The sequence below is a fragment of the Semicossyphus pulcher genome, unplaced genomic scaffold, assembly GCF_022749685.1.
Source record: "Semicossyphus pulcher isolate SPU_LCO1_2020_fin unplaced genomic scaffold, fSemPul1.0.p SCAF_37, whole genome shotgun sequence".
NCBI lineage: Eukaryota > Metazoa > Chordata > Actinopteri > Labriformes > Labridae > Semicossyphus > Semicossyphus pulcher.
In genome coordinates, this window is record NW_027211712.1 from 688,128 (window position 1) to 711,030 (window position 22,903).

Consider the following 22,903-nt stretch of genomic DNA (forward strand, 5'->3'; position numbering starts at 1 on the left):
CTGGATTGATGAAAGTAAGAGTAGCCAGGAGGAGTGGTTTCAATTAGAGGTCATCTGGGGTAAGCCATGACTCAGTGATGAAGAAACATCCCTCCACCATTCACCCTCACTCGTGGACCCTCAGACACTGGTTCCTGAGACTCTGCCCCTCCACAGGCTCTTCTGTTCCACACCTCCCAGAGAAGACACAACAGTGTCCAGAGCCTTCAGCATCACAGGTGAGGCTCATTCACACCTGGCACCTGCTGCTGAGGAGCTTCCTGCCCTCACAGAACTGATCAGGTGTCACTTTGAGGCTTCACCTGGGGGGTATACTACAAAGCAGGATCAGGTGTTATCGAGGTAACTTCAGGGTTAACTCAGAGTTTTCAGTACTACAAAGATGGTTCACTTCTTCCCGGGGAAGATCACCGTGGTAACTTATGCTGAACACCTGACCTGCTCCGGAGCAGGTTATGTCCGAGATAAGAGATCAACCAGACCTAAATACCACCTACTGACCAATCAGGTCTCTTGATTCAGGAGCTCTGTGAGCAGATGGTGAGAGGGAGGAGGGAGAGAGTGAGCGGTAAAACACTTCCTGTTTACGTCTGATTTTATGAAATATATTCAAGACAGGTATGGATCGAGCTTCACTGGTAAACATCTGCAGCAGAGACTGATCACAGCACTGAAGCCTGGTACCTGATGGACTTATAAGATATGAAAGTAAACTTTAAACCGCTTCAAATGTTATACTTATTTTATTTACTCTGAGACTGAGAGAATACGTCTGTCATAAATACATGTAATGTAACACAGGTGATGTTATAGTCAGTATGTGGTGCTGATGATGGAGTCAGTATGTTGTGCTGATGATGGAGCAGTGATGTTATAGTCAGTATGTGGTGCTGATGATGGAGCAGTGATGTTATAGTCAGTATGTGGTGCTGATGATGGAGCAGTGATGTTATAGTCAGTGTGTGGTGCTGATGATGGAGTCAGTATGTGGTGCTGATGATGGAGCAGTGATGTTATAGTCAGTATGTGGTGCTGATGATGGAGTCAGCATGTGGTGCTGATGATGGAGCAGTGATGTTATAGTCAGTATGTGGTGCTGATGATGGAGCAGTGATATTATAGTCAGCATGTGGTGCTGATGATGGAGCAGTGATGTTATAGTCAGTATGTGGTGCTGATGATGGAGCAGTGATGTTATAGTCAGTATGTGGTGCTGATGATGGAGTCAGTATGTGGTGCTGATGATGGAGCAGTGATATTATAGTCAGCATGTGGTGCTGATGATGGAGCAGTGATGTTATAGTCAGTATGTGGTGCTGATGATGGAGCAGTGATATTATAGTCAGCATGTGGTGCTGATGATGGAGCAGTGATATTATAGTCAGTATGTGGTGCTGATGATGGAGCAGTGATGTTATAGTCAGTATGTGGTGCTGATGATGGAGTCAGTATGTGGTGCTGATGATGGAGCAGTGATGTTATAGTCAGTATGTGGTGCTGATGATGGAGTCAGTATGTGGTGCTGATGATGGAGCAGTGATGTTATAGTCAGTATGTGGTGCTGATGATGGAGCAGTGATGTTATAGTCAGTATGTGGTGCTGATGATGGAGCAGTGATGTTATAGTCAGCATGTGGTGCTGATGATGGAGCAGTGATATTATAGTCAGTATGTGGTGCTGATGATGGAGCAGTGATATTATAGTCAGTATATTCACGTTTCGAACAAGTTTTCCCCACTCAGCGACACACCCGCTGAGAAACCAACTCTGGTTATTGGCAGCTCCATAGTCAGAAACATGAAGTTAGCGAAGCCAGCGGCCATAGTGAAATGTATTCCTGGGGCCAGAGCGGGCGACATCGAGTCCAATTTAAAACTGCTGACAAAGGATAATCGTAAATTTGATAAGATTGTAATTCATGTCGGCGTTAATGACTCCCGGTTACGTCAATCGGAAGTCACTCAAATTAATGTTGAGTCGGTGTGTGCATTTGCAAAGACGATGTCGGACTCCGTAGTTTTCTCTGGACCCCTGCCCAATCTGACGAGTGATGACATGTATAGCCGCATGTCATCATTCAACCGCTGGCTGTCGAGGTGGTGCCCAGCAAACGATGTGGGCTTCATAGATAACTGGCAGACATTCTGGGGAAAGCCTGGTCTTATCGGAAGAGATGGCATTCATCCCACTTTGGATGGTGCAGCTCTTTTGTCTCGTAATATGGCTAAGTTTGTTAGTCGTAAAACCTGACAAACCAGAGTTGAGACCAGGAGGCAGAGCTGTAGTCCTACACACTCCTCTGAGCTTCCCTGTGAGCAGTTTCCCAGCCACAATGTTAATGTTATAGAGACTGTGTCTGCCCCCCAACCCAGGCCTGTTATTACAGTTAATTCAAACTCAAATAAAAAAGGAGTAAATCAAAAAAATTTAATAAAAATTAAAACAACAACCAAAGTTATGCCAAAAAATATGAGAATTAAATGTGGTCTGTTAAATATCAGATCCCTGTCATCTAAAGCTCTATTAGTGAACGATCTGATATCAGATGATCATATTGATTTACTCTCTTTAACTGAGACTTGGCTGTGTCAGGAAGAATATGTCAGCTTAAATGAATCCACTCCTCCCAGTCATCTTAATACTCATACTCCTCGAGACACTGGTCGAGGTGGTGGAGTGGCAGCTATCTTCAGTTCTAGTCTTCTAATCAACCCTCGACCCAAACTTAGTTTCTGCTCTTTTGAAAGCCTTGTTCTGAGTTTTTCACACCCAGCCCGTAAAACTTTACAGCCTGTTTTATTTGTGATAGTATACCGCCCTCCTGGCGCATACTCTGATTTTCTAACTGAATTCTCAGAGTTTTTATCAGATTTAGTCCTGAGTTCAGATCAAATAATTATTGTAGGGGACTTCAATATTCATGTAGATGTTGATAATGATAGTCTTAGCATGGCATTTATGTCCCTTTTGGACTCTATTGGTTTCACTCAAAGTGTAAACCAGCCTACTCACCGCTTTAACCACACCCTCCACCTTGTTCTAGCTTATGGCCTTGAAACAGAAAACTTAATTGTCTTCCCACAAAATCCTCTTTTATCAGATCACTATTTAGTAACATTCGATGTCCTATTAACCGACTACTCTCCAGTTAACAAAAATGTACTCACAAGATGTTTGTCTGATAGGACTGTAGCTAAATTTAAGGAGACAATTCTTTACCACATCTGTTTACTACAGAAAGCTCTTATGCTAATGTTAGTCCCTCTCAGCTTGATCAGTTTGTTGATAGTACTGCAGGTTTGCTGAGAAGTACTCTAGACTTGATTGCCCCCTTAAAAAAGAAGATTATTAAACGACAGAGGCTAGCTCCATGGTATGACTCAGAAACTCGTAACTTGAAGCAAATGTCGCGTAAATTTGAAAGAATGTGGCGATCCGCCAAAACAGAAGAGTCTCGTTTATCCTGGCAAAATAGTCTTAATAAATACAGGAAGGCCCTACGGCATGCTCGAGGTGTCTACTACTCCTCCCTCATAGAAGAACATAAAAACAATCCCAGGTACCTTTTCAGCACTGTAGCCAGGCTGACAGAGAGTCACAGCTCCACTGAGCCAAGTATTCCTATAGGCCTCAGCAGTGATGATTTCATGAGCTTCTTTAATGACAAAATCCTAAAGATTAGAGACTCTTTAACCTCCTGCCGTTACCTGGTGCAGGTGTATCTTTGGAAACTGCTCACACACCTGATGTTTACACTGTTTTTCTCCAATTGACCTTCCTGAGCTAAATTCTATGATATTTTCATCTAAACCATCAACCTGTCTTTTAGACCCGATTCCAACCAAGCTGCTTAAGGAAGTCTTTCCCTCAATTAGCACTTCTTTACTAGATATGATCAATATGTCTTTATCGACGGGCTATGTACCCCAGTCTTTTAAACTAGCTGTAATTAAGCCACTTCTTAAAAAGCCTACCCTATATTCAGGCACCTTAGCTAACTATAGACCTATATCTAACCTTCCTTTTATCTCAAAGATCCTTGAGAAAGCAGTCGCTAATCAATTATGTGACTTTCTTCATAACAACAGTTTATTTGAGGACTTTCAGTCAGGATTTAGAGTCCACCATAGCACTGAGACAGCACTGAGAGTTTCAAATGATCTACTTACTGCTTCAGACAGAGGACTTCTCTCTGTACTCGTCCTGTTAGATCTTAGTGCCGCTTTCGACACGATAGACCATCACATCCTGTTACAGAGATTAGAACATTTAATTGGCATTACAGGATCTGCACTAAGTTGGTTTAAATCTTATCTATCAGATCGATCTCAGTTTGTTAATGTTCATGATGTGTCCTCTATGCAAACCAAAGTTAGTCATGGAGTTCCACAAGGTCCTGTGCTCGGACCGATTCTTTTTACCTTATATATGCTTCCTCTGGGTAATATCATGAGGAAACACTCCATTAATTTTCATTGTTATGCAGATGATACTCAATTATACTTATCTATGAAGCCAGACGAAACCAATCAGCTATCTAAACTAGAAGCATGCCTTAAGGACATAAAGATCTGGATGACTAGAAACTTTCTGCTACTTAATTCAGACAAAACTGAAGTTATTGTGCTCGGCCCAAAACACCTCAGAGATTCTTTCTCTAATGATATAGCTGCCCTAGATGGCATCAGCCTGGCATCCAGCACTACTGTTAGGAATCTGGGAGTTCTATTTGATCAGGATATGTCCTTCATCTCCCACATAAAACAAATATCAAGGACAGCCTTCTTTCATCTTCACAACAATGTTTATGTACCAAGGACATATGTTGTTGTGGTAACAAGAACATATGTTGTTGTTGCTCTCTTTGCCTGTCTCTATCCTGCATCTCCTTCTATCCCATTTTCGGCCCATCCAGTCGAGGCAGATGGCTGTTCAACATGAGTCTGGTTCTGCTCGAGGTTTCTGCCTGTTAAAAGGAAGTTTTTCCTTGCCAATGTGCCGAATTGCTAAGTGCTACTCATGGTGGATTCGTGTTGGGCCTCTCTTTAAATAACATAACAAAGAGTCGGTCTAGACCTGCTCTTTCTGTAAAGTGTCTCGAGATAACCCTGGTTATGATTTGGCGCTATACAAATAAAATTTGATTGATTGATTGATTGATATATGGTGCTGATGATGGAGCAGTGATGTTATAGTCAGTATGTGGTGCTGATGATGGAGCAGTGATGTTATAGTCAGTATGTGGTGCTGATGATGGAGCAGTGATGTTATAGTCAGTATATGGTGCTGATGATGGAGTCAGTATGTGGTGCTGATGATGGAGTCAGTGTGTGGTGCTGATGATGGAGTCAGTATGTGGTGCTGATGATGGAGCAGTGATGTTATAGTCAGTATGTGGTGCTGATGATGGAGCAGTGATGTTATAGTCAGTATGTGGTGCTGACGATGGAGCAGTGATGTTATAGTCAGTATATGGTGCTGATGATGGAGTCAGTATGTGGTGCTGATGATGGAGTCAGTGTGTGGTGCTGATGATGGAGTCAGTATGTGGTGCTGATGATGTAGTCAGTATATGGTGCTGATGATGGAGCAGTGATGTTATAGTCAGTATGTGGTGCTGATGATGGAGCAGTGATGTTATAGTCAGTATGTGGTGCTGATGATGGAGCAGTGATGTTATAGTCAGTGTGTGGTGCTGATGATGGAGTCAGTATGTGGTGCTGATGATGGAGCAGTGATGTTATAGTCAGTATGTGGTGCTGATGATGGAGTCAGCATGTGGTGCTGATGATGGAGCAGTGATGTTATAGTCAGTATGTGATGCTGATGATGTAGCAGTGATGTTACAGTCAGTATGTGGTGCTGATGATGGAGTCAGTATGTGGTGCTGATGATGGAGCAGTGATGTTATAGTCAGTATGTGGTGCTGATGATGGAGCAGTGATGTTATAGTCAGTGTGTGGTGCTGATGATGGAGCAGTGATGTTATAGTCAGTATATGGTGCTGATGATGGAGCAGTGATGTTATAGTCAGTATATGGTGCTGATGATGGAGCAGTGATGTTATAGTCAGTATATGGTGCTGATGATGGAGCAGTGATGTTATAGTCAGTGTGTGGTGCTGATGATGGAGCAGTGATGTTATAGTCAGTGTGTGGTGCTGATGATGGAGTCAGTGTGTGGTGCTGATGATGGAGTCAGTGTGTGGTGCTGATGATGGAGCAGTGATGTTATAGTCAGTATGTGGTGCTGATGATGGAGTCAGTATGTGGTGCTGATGATGGAGTCAGTGTGTGGTGCTGATGATGGAGTCAGTGTGTGGTGCTGATGATGGAGTCAGTATGTGGTGCTGATGATGGAGCAGTGATGTTATAGTCAGTATGTGGTGCTGATGATGGAGCAGTGATGTTATAGTCAGTATGTGGTGCTGATGATGGAGCAGTGATATTATAGTCAGTATATGGTGCTGATGATGGAGCAGTGATGTTATAGTCAGTATGTGGTGCTGATGATGGAGCAGTGATGTTATAGTCAGTATGTGGTGCTGATGATGGAGCAGTGATGTTATAGTCAGTATATGGTGCTGATGATGGAGCAGTGATGTTATAGTCAGTATATGGTGCTGATGATGGAGTCAGTATGTGGTGCTGATGATGGAGCAGTGATGTTATAGTCAGTATGTGGTGCTGATGATGGAGTCAGTATGTGGTGCTGATGATGGAGCAGTGATGTTATAGTCAGTATGTGGTGCTGATGATGGAGTCAGTATGTGGTGCTGATGATGGAGTCAGTGTGTGGTGCTGATGATGGAGCAGTGATGTTATAGTCAGTATGTGGTGCTGATGATGGAGTCAGTGTGTGGTGCTGATGATGGAGTCAGTATGTGGTGCTGATGATGGAGTCAGTGTGTGGTGCTGATGATGGAGCAGTGATGTTATAGTCAGTATGTGGTGCTGATGATGGAGTCAGTATGTGGTGCTGATGATGGAGCAGTGATGTTATAGTCAGTGTGTGGTGCTGATGATGGAGTCAGTATGTGGTGCTGATGATGGAGCAGTGATGTTATAGTCAGTGTGTGGTGCTGATGATGGAGTCAGTATGTGGTGCTGATGATGGAGTCAGTATGTGGTGCTGATGATGGAGCAGTGATGTTATAGTCAGTATGTGGTGCTGATGATGGAGTCAGTGTGTGGTGCTGATGATGGAGTCAGTATGTGGTGCTGATGATGGAGCAGTGATGTTATAGTCAGTATGTGGTGCTGATGATGGAGCAGTGATGTTATAGTCAGTATGTGGTGCTGATGATGGAGTCAGTATGTGGTGCTGATGATGGAGCAGTGATGTTATAGTCAGTATGTGGTGCTGATGATGGAGTCAGCATGTGGTGCTGATGATGGAGCAGTGATGTTATAGTCAGTGTGTGGTGCTGATGATGGAGTCAGTATGTGGTGCTGATGATGGAGCAGTGATGTTATAGTCAGTGTGTGATGCTGATGATGGAGTCAGTATGTGGTGCTGATGATGGAGCAGTGATGTTATAGTCAGTGTGTGGTGCTGATGATGGAGCAGTGATGTTATAGTCAGTATATGGTGCTGATGATGGAGCAGTGATGTTATAGTCAGTATGTGGTGCTGATGATGGAGCAGTGATGTTATAGTCAGTATGTGGTGCTGATGATGGAGCAGTGATGTTATAGTCAGTATATGGTGCTGATGATGGAGCAGTGATATTATAGTCAGTATATGGTGCTGATGATGGAGTCAGTGTGTGGTGCTGATGATGGAGCAGTGATGTTATAGTCAGTGTGTGGTGCTGATGATGGAGTCAGTATGTGGTGCTGATGATGGAGCAGTGATGTTATAGTCAGTGTGTGGTGCTGATGATGGAGTCAGTATGTGGTGCTGATGATGGAGCAGTGATGTTATAGTCAGTATGTGGTGCTGATGATGGAGTCAGTGTGTGGTGCTGATGATGGAGTCAGTATGTGGTGCTGATGATGGAGCAGTGATGTTATAGTCAGTATGTGGTGCTGATGATGGAGCAGTGATGTTATAGTCAGTATGTGGTGCTGATGATGGAGTCAGTATGTGGTGCTGATGATGGAGCAGTGATGTTATAGTCAGTATGTGGTGCTGATGATGGAGTCAGCATGTGGTGCTGATGATGGAGCAGTGATGTTATAGTCAGTGTGTGGTGCTGATGATGGAGTCAGTATGTGGTGCTGATGATGGAGCAGTGATGTTATAGTCAGTGTGTGGTGCTGATGATGGAGTCAGTATGTGGTGCTGATGATGGAGCAGTGATGTTATAGTCAGTGTGTGGTGCTGATGATGGAGCAGTGATGTTATAGTCAGTATATGGTGCTGATGATGGAGCAGTGATGTTATAGTCAGTATGTGGTGCTGATGATGGAGCAGTGATGTTATAGTCAGTATGTGGTGCTGATGATGGAGCAGTGATGTTATAGTCAGTATATGGTGCTGATGATGGAGCAGTGATATTATAGTCAGTATATGGTGCTGATGATGGAGTCAGTGTGTGGTGCTGATGATGGAGCAGTGATGTTATAGTCAGTATGTGGTGCTGATGATGGAGTCAGTATGTGGTGCTGATGATGGAGTCAGTGTGTGGTGCTGATGATGGAGCAGTGATGTTATAGTCAGTATGTGGTGCTGATGATGGAGTCAGTATGTGGTGCTGATGATGGAGTCAGTGTGTGGTGCTGATGATGGAGCAGTGATGTTATAGTCAGTATGTGGTGCTGATGATGGAGTCAGTGTGTGGTGCTGATGATGGAGTCAGTATGTGGTGCTGATGATGGAGTCAGTATGTGGTGCTGATGATGGAGCAGTGATGTTATAGTCAGTATGTGGTGCTGATGATGGAGTCAGTATGTGGTGCTGATGATGGAGCAGTGATGTTATAGTCAGTGTGTGGTGCTGATGATGGAGTCAGTGTGTGGTGCTGATGATGGAGCAGTGATGTTATAGTCAGTATGTGGTGCTGATGATGGAGTCAGTATGTGGTGCTGATGATGGAGTCAGTGTGTGGTGCTGATGATGGAGTCAGTGTGTGGTGCTGATGATGGAGCAGTGATGTTATAGTCAGTATGTGGTGCTGATGATGGAGTCAGTGTGTGGTGCTGATGATGGAGCAGTGATGTTATAGTCAGTATGTGGTGCTGATGATGGAGTCAGTGTGTGGTGCTGATGATGGAGTCAGTATGTGGTGCTGATGATGGAGTCAGTGTGTGGTGCTGATGATGGAGTCAGTATGTGGTGCTGATGATGGAGCAGTGATGTTATAGTCAGTGTGTGGTGCTGATGATGGAGTCAGTATGTGGTGCTGATGATGGAGCAGTGATGTTATAGTCAGTGTGTGGTGCTGATGATGGAGCAGTGATATTACAGACTTCAGTTGTCCTTCCTGCGTCCAGCAGCTGCAGCTCAGTGGATTTCAGTCTGGATTAACTTCTTTATATCTTTCTAAAATCAGAGCTTCTCTGAGTTTGTAAAAGATGGCGCTCAGCTGACTGCAGACTTGACAAATTGATCGGATGCTACAGACTCCGCCCCTTTTATGTGAGCGCCTCATAGAAACCTTATTCCTTAACCTTGACTTAATGAGTTGATAACCAGTGTCATGTGACTGCTCAGTGTGATCTCCTTTTTCAGTAACAGAAGACAGTTGAAGAGCCTGGGGGTGTGATGAACTCTCTTCCTAGTGCAGGCTCTGGGTCTCCATCCTCTGTCTCCTCATCAGACACCGCTTCATGACATCACAACCTGAGTGTCGATGTCACCAGAAGATGAAGCCCAGGTAAGTTTTATATCTCGTCCAACCAGTTTCATCAGAACTGATCTGGTTCAGAGCACTGATCAAACTTTATTCATCAAACTGAAAAGATTCCAAGTACTGACACGCCACAAAGGGCTTTTATTTTGAAATTTTTACCAGAAAGTGAATTACAAAAAAATAACGTTATTTACAGGATGAAAAACTGACACGACAGTGGAACATCAGATTACTGCCCCGTCACCAAACGAGGACCGGACCGGACCACGGTCATCACACCATATATGTTGGTAGGCATCTGATGTGTTCAGGTGTTTCATCTTCCGGTCCGTGGTGCGTTCAGGTGAGTGTGGGGGGGATCCTCCTCCACAGCCCTCCACACAGACAGTTCTTGATCCAGCGCTGCTCCCACTGCTTCATGGCGTTCGTCTTGTTGGGAGATCGAAGCATCGTCACACAGCCGCACCTGAAACACAGAACATTGAATCCCACCTGAAACACGGAACATTGAATCCCACCACCTGAAACACGGAACATTGAATCCCACCTGAAACATGGAACATTGAATCCCACCTGTAAAAACACTCCTTTATCTGTAGAAACACTTTTAAAACATCCTCTAATATCTGGGCTTTTAATTTGACAAGCCGTACTGTATTACTGATCACTTCCTGTTAAAACAACAGGATGTGTTCTGAATAATTGAATGATCTATGTTAAAGGTGTAATACCTTTGATTCTTACTGCAGGTGTGAGTGAGGGTTCACAAACACACCTGCAGAGTGACATCACTTCCTGTGTACCCACCTTGTGCAGGCCTTACTCTCCTCCGTGGGACAGACACCCATGTGAACACAGCGCAGGTTATCCATCTTCTGAGAGCCAGGACTCCTAAACACACACACACACACATACACACACACACGTTCATCATTATTCTGAACCTGTTGGTTCTCCTTCACCTGTCCGATCACCTGAGACTGTAAGGCTGTTTCTTTACAGTTCTCATGTGGTTCATGAATCTGTTTCATTAAACCTCAGAGTGTTTGACCTGCAGCCCCTCAGTGAGTCCTGGTTCAGGTTTAGGTGAGTGTTACCTGGTGAAGACCTCCAGCGGGGCGGCGCCCCCTCCAGGCAGAGAGGAGGCCTTTCCAAACTGCAGCCTGAGCGGGTGTTTCCCCTGCAGCTTCACAATGATGCCGTCGTTCACTGGGAGCCAGTCCATACTGGGAACCAGCAGCTGGCTGGGCAGCAGGCAGCACTCGTCTATCAGACTCTCATCGGGGTCCTGGGGGGGTCCGTCGTCCCGGGCTGAGACACAGACAGGAAGTGACATGAACACATGAAACACAGGAGGAAGTCCTTAACAAGCCGTCACACTTATCAGACCTGGAGCCAAACACAGACCATGAGGCCAGGACCTGGTCCGGACCAGGTAAACTTCATCTGGTCCAGGATCTGTAACGCCTGGTCCAGGCTCAGTAATGCCTGGTCCAAGATCTGTAACGCCTGGTCCAGGATCTGTAACGCCTGGTCCAGGCTCAGTAACGCCTGGTCCAGGCTCAGTAATGCCTGGTCCAAGATCTGTAATGCCTGGTCCAAGATCTGTAACCCCTGGTCCAGGCTCAGTAACGCCCGGTCCAGGATCTGTAACCCCTGGTCCAGGCTCAGTAACGCCTGGTCCAAGATCTGTAACGCCTGGTCCAGGCTCAGTAACGCCTGGTCCAGGATCTGTTACGCCTGGTCCAAGATCTGTAACGCCTGGTCCAGGATCTGTAACGCCTGGTCCAGGCTCAGTAACCCCTGGTCCAAGATCTGTAACGCCTGGTCCAGGATCTGTAACGCCTGGTCCAGGCTCAGTAACCCCTGGTCCAAGATCTGTAACGCCTGGTCCAGGCTCAGTAACGCCTGGTCCAGGATCTGTAAAGCCTGGTCCAGGCTCAGTAACGCCTGGTCCAGGCTCAGTAACGCCTGGTCCAGGATCTGTTACGCCTGGTCCAGGCTCTGTAACGCCTGGTCCAGGCTCAGTAATGCCTGGTCCAGGCTCAGTAACCCCTGGTCCAAGATCTGTAACGCCTGGTCCAGGCTCAGTAACGCCTGGTCCAGGCTCAGTAACGCCTGGTCCAGGATCTGTAACGCCTGGTCCAGGATCTGTAACGCCTGGTCCAGGATCTGTAACGCCTGGTCCAGGCTCAGTAACGCCTGGTCCAAGATCTGTAACGCCTGGTCCAGGCTCAGTAACCCCTGGTCCAAGATCTGTAACGCCTGGTCCAGGATCTGTAATGCCTGGCCCAGGCTCAGTAACCCCTGGTCCAGGATCTGTAATGCCTGGCCCAGGCTCAGTAACCCCTGGTCCAGGCTCAGTAATGCCTGGTCCAGGCTCAGTAACGCCTGGTCCAGGCTCAGGTTAGCGGTGCCTTACAGCAGAGCCACAGCTTGGTGAGCAGTCTGAACAGCAGCTGCATGCTGTCCTGGTTGTCGGAGGTGGCGGTGAAGGTGGGCAGGCAGCCGGGTTTCAGCAGACCCCAGATCCGGATCATCACCAACATCTCCCTCAGCATCCCCAGAGACGCCCCGTCCCTCATGAAGCCGAACCCGGGCCGGACCATCGAGCCCTGCAGGGTTAGATCTCAATACATCAGATCTCTGGATCAGATTATCACTGACATATTTTAATCACGTTTTTGTGGTGGCTGGTTAGCTCACCTGGTTGGGCAGGTTGGCCAGCAGGTAGAGGACAAAGTCTCCCACCCATTGGATGAGCTGCTGCAGGGACTGTAGAGGGGGGCCGTCCAAAACGAACTCCTCCGTCTTCAGGTTGATCATCACCTTATCGATGTCTGAGGAACACACGACCACTGATGATCAACGTTAAAGCCCTCTCTCACCTGTCTCTCACCTGTCTGACCGGTCTCTTAGGTATCTCACCTGTCTCTCACCTGTCTGACCGGTCTCTTAGGTATCTCACCTGTCTCTCAAGTGTCTTACCTGTGTCGGTGTTCTTGGCGCAGATCTCGGTCAGGCGGTCACCTGGGCTCTTGTCAGGTGTGTTGAGGACGTGCGGTCTCAGTAGAGACTTTAAGGTGGAGCTGATGGCGATCAGCAGCAGCTTGGCGTGGAAGTCGCATGCTCGAGCCGCCGTCGCCGTGGAGAGTTTACAGAGCGACGCCTTCACCGCCACGATGCGCGTCGCCAGAACCTGAGAGATACATCTCTGTGATTAAAAGGGGTGTACACCTGCTGAGGCATCATGGGAGATGTAGTTCACTGAACAGGTCAGTGAAACTGCTGACGAAGAAAGTGAAAAATGAGTTAACAGTTAACTGAAAGATTTGAGTGTCACGTTTTCTTTATCAACGTTCTATCATTCTTACATGTTTTTGAATCACGTTGGTAAATTTTGTTTCGTTTAAAAATTGTATAAATATTTTCATTTAATTATTTTTCAGAGCCTCTCCTTCCTCCTGAAACCAAAAAGTCAGACCTTAGCCACGATTGGCTGACAGTATTTGGAGTGACTGCATTGCGTTGGATCGAACACGTGGGGAAGCGGCTGCACTGCCTCAGGTTGTAATAAAGACACCTGATCACATGTTCCTCCTGCTCACCTGCTGCAGCGCCTGGTTCTGCCTCATGTACTCCTCGTGCAGCTTCTCCACCAGGTTGTGGACCATGGTGGGCTGCACGTGCAGCAGGACGTCCCACCAGTCGTAGCCTGTCACCATGCAGTACTCCAGGAGAAACAGCAGGTGGCGCAGCGTGGTGTTCATCTCCAACACCTGGCCCATAGAGGGCGACACTCGCAGCATGTGGAGCTGAGGAGGAAACGAGTCAGAATATGAAGCAGCTGACAGACACGATATGTTTTTCATATATCTAATTTAACTGTAAGTCTATAATATAATCTTGTATAATCATGTAAATGATAGAAGCTGCGAGCGCTGTTAATGAGACGTTATGTGTTTCAGGGCAGTTATGCTCTGAACTACAACGGGGCGCTCCACAGCGACTGTTGTTTTGGAGTGTTGTCCGATGTGACAGTGAAGCTGTCTGTGGACTTTGTTGTGCTTCTTTGTGTACTGCTTCTTGAACTTTACACTGGCCATGTGATTGGACACGAAGTGGGCGCATATCATGACGCCTTCCCCGGGAGAATCACCTTCAGTTGTGAGTTTCTCCTGTCACTCCGGTCCACCACTGACGGTGTGGTACCAGTGAATATTTCACCAGAGCTTCGCAGGCCGGACCCTAAATCTACATGTCGGAGACATAGAACTGTTGACCATCTCACTCCGGCCCTTTCACCTGCCGCATCAGTTCCAACAGCTGTTTTTCACCATTGTTTAAATCCACCCCCGCACTAAGGCGCCAGCCGCCACTCAGCTGATTGCTGTTGTAACACACCGACTCGACGCAATATGCCCGGATGCTCCGAAATTTGTCCTGGGTGATTTTAATCACTGTCAACTAAACAAGACTTTGAGGACGTATGAACACTACGTGACATGTGCCACCACACAGACGAACTCTACCATAGACCTGTGTTATGGCTCAGTGAGTGGTGCTTATAGATCGCTGCCACTGCCGCCTCTTGGATCATCTCATCACAACAGTGTGAATCTCATGCCCCTGTACACACCCGCATTCAGGCGGCTCCCCCGTGTGGAGAAATCAGTGAAATGCTGGTCAGAGGACAGCATCTCTTCTCTTCAGGCCTGCTTTGACTGTACAGGGAATGTTTTCAGGATGCATGTAGTGATAATATCAATGATCTTCGTCGTACATCACATTCTGTGTAGACTCCACTGTCCCAACTAAAAGCATTGTTATCTGTCCAAATAACAAAGAGCTTAAATCAGTTATCAACAAAAAGACCTGTTGTACTGGTAATCCCGTTGAGAAAAAGGCAGTTTCTAGAGAAGTACAAATGAAGTAAGGAAGGCCAAACCAAGGACAAAGGAAACAACTGAAGCACAACATAGCAGTGGAGACCTTAGAGCAGCCTGGCAAGGTATTAGGACTATGGCCTCCATTAACCATTACACTGAGACCAAACAATCCTTTAGTGTGAATGGAGTTGCCGATTCTGATCTGCCCAACACTTTTAACTCCTTCTTCTCCCGCTTTGAAAGGTCTGACTTCACTGAAAATGTCTCCTTATGTAGAAAGTCCCTCAAACCTCTTCATGAAATTGTGATATCTCAGGAATGTGTCACAGCCTAATTAAAGTCGGTGAAGCTGCTGGTCCCGATGCCATCTGTGGCCGTGCCCTGCATTATTGTGCCGACCAGCTCAGAGGGGTTTTCACCAGACGTCAACCATCATACCTATTCCCAAAACTCCAAAGAACTAAGTGAGCACAGACCTGACGCACTTTCAGCACTTGTAATGAAAAACCTTGAAGATTTTAAAGGATTTTATTTTGTCTTCCATTAATGGGAAACTTGATCCGCTGCAGTTTGCTTACCAGCCAGACAAAGGCATGGAGGACGCTAAACTTTTTATATTGGACACTGTGTGTAAGCATCTAGAAAAACCTGGACCTCATGAAAGACTCTGACTGTCAGACTTTCCCTCTGCTTTTAACAGGATGCAGCCTCACATCTTCATTGAGAGGCTAGCCTCTTATTTTAATCTCCCAGACCAGCTTCTCATGCTGATTTTACATTTTCTTACTGCAAGGGTCCAGCAGGTTTTTGTGAATGGTCAAATGTCCAAGAGGTCTGTATCAAACACGGGTTCACGTCCGGGTTGTGTGTCATCACACCTCCTAACTTTTCTGATGATACTGTACTCCTGTCCTTACTTCAAGGTGCAGAGTCTGATCATGGTCCTGCATTACCTGAGTTTGTTGATTGGTGCGATGATAATTATTCCAAAACAAAGGATATGATCATTGACTTCAGACACAATACTGAACACAAAGTTAGTGTTGTACGTGGTGAAGATGTTCAGATTGTGTAGTGGTACAAATACGACCCTGCAGGAAGGGACAGGGTTTAGTTTGTCTTCAGCTGAATCGCACTTCATCCTGCCAACTGTGTGCGCTGTCTGCTCCGCCCTCCATCACACCTGCAGCCCTCATGCAATGACACAGCGGATTAAGTTTTGTAACGTCCTTTTGGATCTCATAAAGATGCACAAGTTACGTTAGCATCACACACAGAGCAGAGAGACAGCGCTGTCACCTGGTCTCTATGTTTTCATTTAGTCCCCACCAGGCGGCAACCCCCGGTGTTAAAAAATGAAGCCAATGTTCCTCGAGTGGCCATTTGATGTTTACAGCCTGGTACAAAAAACAGTTTGTACACACATGTAATAACAAACATTATAATAACCCTACTCCGTGAGCATTACTGTAAACAGGAAGTAACATGAGCTGGCTGTGCTCAGAGTTTCTCTGTGGTAGCGTTGTGAGCAGGCTAAGAGGCCTTAGAGGTCTTTTTGTTGCCGTAGTAATAAAACAGGTAATAATAATAATAATAATAATAACATATTTTATTTATAACGCACTTAACATTTGAAGCATATCTCAAAGTGCAAGGTGTTGAGTATCGCTCTTTTACTAGTATTGTATCGAGGTTTGAAATTCTGGTATAGTGACAACCCTACTCACTATGGTCTGTCCAGGTGTATTCACAGGTGTGTGTCCTCACCTTGCCGTGGTTGTCCACCCCAGCCAGTGCCAGTGAGGTCCAGGAGAACTGCAAGGCCTTGAAGTGTAGGGCAGGGCCTCCGGTCCTCTGGCGTTTGATGGCAGACTCATCGCCTGCTCTCTGATTGGACGATGAGGAGCCGTAGAACACCCCCATTGTGTGGAGGGAGAGGCGGTGTAGGATCTGAATACTGCCGTCATGGAAGGCCAGAGCCAGACCTGAAAACACACAGAACCGGATCTCAGAGGGTGTACATGTGATCCAGTCTGACTTAGGAGAACCACAGATTCCCCCTGGAACACGGGTCAAACATAGACCGAGTAACCTGGACCTGGACCCGGTGTCCTCCCAAAGACAGCTGCCATTTTAAACATGTGTAACTGATGACATCATAAAGACAAGGTCCAGGTTCTAACTCCCTGACACAGGACGGGTTCTCCTCACCAAGTCCAGGGCAGAACTTGGTGTCTGACGCAACCTTCAGGTCGGTGTTGGAGATGGAGATCGGCAGTTTGGGCAGAGCGACGGCCGACACTCGCTCCAGATCATTGGTGGTCGTCAGGATCCTCCACTTCAGGATGGTTGGCTGCTTCTCCCCAACTGGACCAAGATAGGGGTCAGAGGTCAAACAGAGAGAAACTCCCTAGTCAAAGCACCACTAAGAACCAGTTAGAACCACCAAGGACCAGTTAAAACCTCTAAGAACCAGTTAGAACCACTAAGGACCAGTTAGTTTGTCTTACCCACTGGTGAGCGGTGCTGGAAGATGTTGTTCACAGGAAGTCCCTCCTTCCTCAGAGACCAACACTCCACGATGCTGCCACTCTGATTGGACGCACACAGCAGAACCTGTAACACACAAATGTTCAGTCAGGTTCTTCGGTTCTACAGCCACCAAAGGTTCTGTGTGACTTCATTTAGGTTCTTCAGTTTCTGCTGTTTACAGATCCATAACGAAAACATAACTCCTGAAACAAAACTACTACTAAGTGTTAAGTTCTCCTGGTTACCTGTTCAGAGTTCTCTCTGGTTCTAAAGGTTCTCATGGTTCTCTGTTCAGAGTTCTCTCTGGTTCTAAAAGTTCTCCTGGTTACCTGTTCAGAGTTCTCTCTGGTTATAAAAGTTCTCCTGGTTACCTTTTCAAAGTTCTCTCTGGTTCTAAAGGTTCCCACTGTTACCTGTTCAGAGTTCTCTCTGGTTCTAAAGGTTCTCATTGTTACCCGTTCAGAGTTCTCTCTGGTTCTTAAAGTTGTCATTGTTACCTGTTCAGAGTTCTCTCTGGTTCTAAAGGTTCTCATGGTTCTCTGTTCAGAGTTCTCTCTGGTTCTAAAAGTTATCCTGGTTACCTGTTCAGAGTTCTCTCTGGTTCTAAAGGTTCTCATGGTTCTCTGTTCAGAGTTCTCTCTGGTTCTAAAAGTTCTCCTGGTTACCTGTTCAGAGTTCTCTCTGGTTCTAAAGGTTCTCATGGTTCTCTGTTCAGAGTTCTCTCTGGTTCTAAAAGTTCTCCTGGTTACCTGTTCAGAGTTCTCTCTGGTTCTGAAAGTTCTCCTGGTTACCTGTTCAAAGTTCTCTCTGGTTCTAAAGGTTCCCACTGTTACCTGTTCAGAGTTCTCTTTGGTTCTAAAGGTTCTCATTGTTACCCGTTCAGAGTTCTCTCTGGTTCTTAAAGTTGTCATTGTTACCTGTTCAGAGTTCTCTCTGGTTCTAAAGGTTCCCACTGTTACCTGTTCAGAGTTCTCTCTGGTTCTTAAAGTTGTCATTGTTACCTGTTCAGAGTTCTCTCTGGTTCTAAAGGTTCCCACTATTACCTGTTCAGAGTTCTCTCTGGTTCTAAAGGTTCCCACTGTTACCTGTTCAGAGTTCTCTCTGGTTCTAAAGGTTCTCATTGTTACCCGTTCAGAGTTCTCTCTGGTTCTTAAAGTTGTCATTGTTACCTGTACAGAGTTCTCTCTGGTTCTAAAGGTTCCCACTGTTACCTGTTCAGAGTTCTCTCTGGTTCTAAAGGTTCTCATTGTTACCCGTTCAGAGTTCTCTCTGGTTCTTAAAGTTGTCATTGTTACCTGTACAGAGTTCTCTCTGGTTCTAAAGGTTCCCACTGTTACCTGTTCAGAGTTCTCTCCGGTTCTAAAGGTTCTCATTGTTACCCGTTCAGAGTTCTCTCTGGTTCTTAAAGTTGTCATTGTTACCTGTACAGAGTTCTCTCTGGTTCTAAAGGTTCCCACTGTTACCTGTTCAGAGTTCTCTCTGGTTCTAAAGGTTCTCATTGTTACCCGTTCAGAGTTCTCTCTGGTTCTTAAAGTTGTCATTGTTACCTGTTCAGAGTTCTCTCTGGTTCTAAAGGTTCCCACTGTTACCTGTTCAGAGTTCTCTCTGGTTCTAAAGGTTCCCACTGTTACCTGTTCAGAGTTCTCTCTGGTTCTAAAGGTTCTCATTGTTACCCGTTCAGAGTTCTCTCTGGTTCTTAAAGTTGTCATTGTTACCTGTTCAGAGTTCTCTCTGGTTCTAAAGGTTCCCACTGTTACCTGTTCAGAGTTCTCTCTGGTTCTTAAAGTTGTCATTGTTACCTGTTCAGACTTCTCTCTGGTTCTAAAGGTTCCCACTGTTACCTGTTCAGAGTTCTCCCGGGTGAGGAACTTGAGGTGGGTGACGGCGGGGTACTTCTCCCTTCTCAGCGGGTCGGTGGTGCAGCGCAGGAACAGAGACGGTAACAGTTCAGTGTCGATGCGACACTTCTCGCTGACGACACTGACGACCACCTGAACACACAGAACAGGTTAAAGTGAAACCAGTTCAAAGGTCACAGTGGTACTCAGATGTGGTTCTGGTTCTGACCTTGTAGAACTGGACGGGGGACGAGCTGCTTCCGTCCGTTGCTGCGACCACGATGTTCCCTCCCCCGGTGAAGGCGATGTCAGCTAACGCCACACGGCCTCTCAGCCGGCACAGACTCTCGCTCGCCGTCAGCAGAGCACCGCCTGGTTTCAGCAGCGACACGGTGACCAGCCCACTCACCGTCACCGCCATCCAGCCCTCCATCGGCTTCCCCCCGAACAGAGTCAGAGACGGAGAGAACTTCACCCGGGAGAACTTCTCCCCGAAGTTTGTGGAACCCGACTGAACCGAGAGAGAATAGAGGAACCAGATTTATTCCCTGTTCACCGTCTGACAGGCAGCATCTGAATATCTGACATTTATCATACATGTATAGATCTATGTTTGAGCTGTGTGCACACACGTGTCTGTACGTCATGTTACCATCTCCACGTGTAGAGCCAGCTTCACTCCGTTGTGCAGCCAGCTCAGAGCCACGATCGGGTCTCCGTCCAGAGAGGAGGACAGGACGCTCTCCCAGCTGTTCACCAGGTGATCTGACATCGACCAGCACTTAATCTGACCGTCCCCATCTGCAGACAGCAGCCGAGAGCCTGCACATACAACCACACAACAGCTTAACACACACACATCAATACACAATCACATACAGTACTGTGCAAAAGTTTTAGGCAGGTGTGAAAAAATGCTGTAAACTAAGAATGCTTTCAAAAATATAAATAATACTTGTTTATTTTGATCAATTTATAAAATGATCAGTGAGCGAACAAAAGACAAATCTAAATCAAATCAATATTTGGTGTTACTACGCTTTGCTTTCAAACCAGCAGCAATTCTTACAGGTACACCTGCACACAGTCAGGGATGTTGAAGGATTATAATCAGGTGTATGATGAGGAACATCAACACATTCCTGGCTGAGGAACAGCCAAACTCTGCTACCAAGGTGAGGCTGTGGAAGACAGTTTCATGTCACAGGTCAGACACCATGGCAAGACTGAGCACAGCAACAAGACACAAGGTAGTTATAGTGCATCAGCAAGGTCTCTCCCAGACAAAGATTTCAAAGCACACTGGGGTTTCAAGATGTGCTGTTCAAGCTCTTTGGAAGAAGCACAAAGAAACGGGCGACGTTGAGGATCGTAGACGCAGTGGTCGGCCGAGGAAACTTAGTGCAGCAGATGAAAAACACATCGAGCTTATTCCCTTCCAAATGGGAAGATGTCCAGCAGTGCCATCAGCTCAGAACTGGCAGAAACCAGTGGGACCCATGTACACCCATCTACTGTCCGGAGAAGGCTGGCCACAAGTGGTCTTCATGGAAGAGCTGCAGCCTAAAAGCCTCCGACATGGAAACAAGGCCAAGCCACTCAACGATGCACGAACACATAGGAACTGGGCTGCAGAGAAATGGCAGCAGGTGCTCTGGACTGATGAGTCAGAATGTGAAATATTTGGCTGCAGCAGAAGGCAGTTTGTTCGCCGATGGGCTGGAGAGCGCTACGATAATGAGTGTCTGCAGGCAACAGTGAAGCATGCTGGAGGTTCCTTGCAGGTTTGGGGCTGCATTTCTGCAAATGGAGTCGGAGATTTGGTCAGGATTAATGGTGTCCTCAATGCTGAGAAATACAGGCAGATACTTATCCATCATGCAGTACCATCAGGGAGGCGTATGATTGGCCCCACATGTATTCTGCAGCAGGACGACGACCCCAAACATACAGCCAGTGTCATTAAGAACTATCTTCAGCGTGAAGAAGAACAAGAAGTCCTGGAAATGATGGTATGGCCCCCACAGAGCCCTGATCTCAACATCATGGAGTCTGTCTGGGATAACATGAAGAGACAGAAGGATCTGAGGAAGCCTACATCCACAGAAGATCTGTGGTTAGTTCTCCAACATGTTTGGAACAACCTACCAGCCGAGTTCCTTCAGAAACTGTGTGCAAGTGTACCGAGAAGAACTGATGCTGTTTAGAAGGCAAAGGGTGGTCACACCAGATATTGATCTGATTTAGATTTCTCTTCTGTTCATTCACTGCATTTTGTTCATTGATGGAAATAAACTATGAACACTTCCATTTCTGAAAGGATTCTTAGTTTACAGCATTTTTTACATCTGCCTAAAACATTTGCACAGTACTGGACCTCATTTATCAATACATACACACATCATGTTACTTGTTCACCTTGACAGGTGTAAACTCACCTGATTGGTCCCACTCAAGACAGGATATGACTTCAGTGTGTCCAGAGTTGATGGAGTAAACGTCCCAGGGGTGCTCAGTGTCAATGATGTGGATCATGTGACTAACATCTGAAACACACACACACACACACACACACACACACACACACACACACACACACACACACACAGGGTTAAACTCACCTGTTGACTGAGGTTCATCTTAGCACAACAGAACCTGACAGTTTCTAACAGGTCCATGTTGTTTAGCCCTTTATACTGCAGGCATGTCCGTGCCTCAGGTGTATTGTGGGCATATCCACACCTCAGGTGTATAGAGGGCGTGTCCACACCTCAGGTATATTGTGGGCATATCCACGCCTCAGGTTTATTAGTGTGTGTTTACCTTTGTCATCCTCGTCACTCTTCAGGTCGGTGGTGAAGGCCACCAGGTTCCTGCAGGACCAGGAGCAGACCAGCGGGATGGAGGGACAGTGGGTGCTCTTGGGTCGTTTCTCCCACTCACACACGTAGGCCAGTTCCATGATTCAACCACAGAAGAAGAAGGTGGAGGCCAGGTGACCGCCTCACCTGAGAACACACAGGTAAGGACTGTGATGTTTAAAGTGTTTTAAATTTACAATCTGTTAATCTACGAGTGATATGTTCAACACTGTAATGAGTACTTTTACTCTGACACTTGAATTACAGCTCATAATACTCTTGTACTTTTAGTACAGGAAGACTTTGAATGAGGAACTGTTTATATTTGCAGTAAACATACCACTGAGGTAAAAGGTCTGAATACTTCTTTAACCACGGATACTCCCCTGTTCGTTATGTGTCCACCCACAGCGAACTCCCTTTAAAAAACTCTAGATTGAAGGAGAATTGATTCCAGCAGATTGTACAGAGGCTGGCGTCAGTTTAGATGTATTAACTCCGAGACTTTCTTAAAAACCTGCACCTCACTGTAGAAAATTTCTGTCGAATTAAACCAAGTCTCATTCTGAATACAGTTCAGTTTGTAGATGGTAGTTAGTCGGTAGTTAGTCGGTAGTTAACAGTTGTACTACAGAACTGTCAGATAGCCGCTAACGTTAGCTTACCTTACTTTGATTTCAGCTCCAGTGACGCAAAAATTCCAACTTATCAGTTTTCTTGACAAAACTTTAAATTTGACATTTAATTTAAAATATAAATGAATCAATTGAGTCCGTTTCAGCCGTTTAATGTTGTAAAATAATAATAGTGTTCGCTTGTGTAACAACAAATCTCTCAGCTATCATTCAGTCCAACAAAGTGTCAGGACCCCGCAGTCCACAGGCCTGTCTCTACATGTGCCTGTCTGTAAAACATTCAAGGAAAACTTTAAACGTGTAATCAGACAATAAATCTATGGTTCAGATGTTCTGTGGTGATTAGTGTAG

At 46.0% G+C, this 22,903-nt stretch overlaps 1 protein-coding gene across 3 annotated transcripts; it reads right to left on the reverse strand.

Moving 5' to 3' along the window:
* Positions 1-9,916: 9,916 nt before the first annotated feature.
* Positions 9,917-22,758, reverse strand: med16 (mediator complex subunit 16). 3 transcript variants are annotated; one of them, XM_069679188.1, is made up of 16 exons: positions 22,588-22,758; positions 21,880-22,064; positions 21,495-21,602; positions 19,709-19,878; positions 19,286-19,567; positions 19,060-19,209; positions 17,197-17,302; positions 16,898-17,053; positions 16,454-16,671; positions 13,406-13,612; positions 12,786-12,996; positions 12,504-12,637; positions 12,220-12,412; positions 10,895-11,108; positions 10,605-10,688; positions 9,917-10,263 (listed from the first exon to the last, which is right to left on the reverse strand). In XM_069679188.1, exons 2-16 carry the CDS (start codon positions 22,016-22,018, stop codon positions 10,137-10,139), a joined length of 2,499 nt encoding a protein of 832 aa, XP_069535289.1. In that variant the 5' UTR covers positions 22,019-22,064; positions 22,588-22,758; the 3' UTR covers positions 9,917-10,136. The 3 variants fall into 3 exon arrangements, with proteins under 3 accessions (XP_069535289.1, XP_069535288.1, XP_069535290.1); XM_069679187.1 differs by having other exon boundaries at positions 22,583-22,758; XM_069679189.1 differs by lacking the exons at positions 21,495-21,602; positions 21,880-22,064; positions 22,588-22,758 and having other exon boundaries at positions 19,689-19,774.
* Between the last annotated feature and the right edge of the window lie 145 nt (positions 22,759-22,903).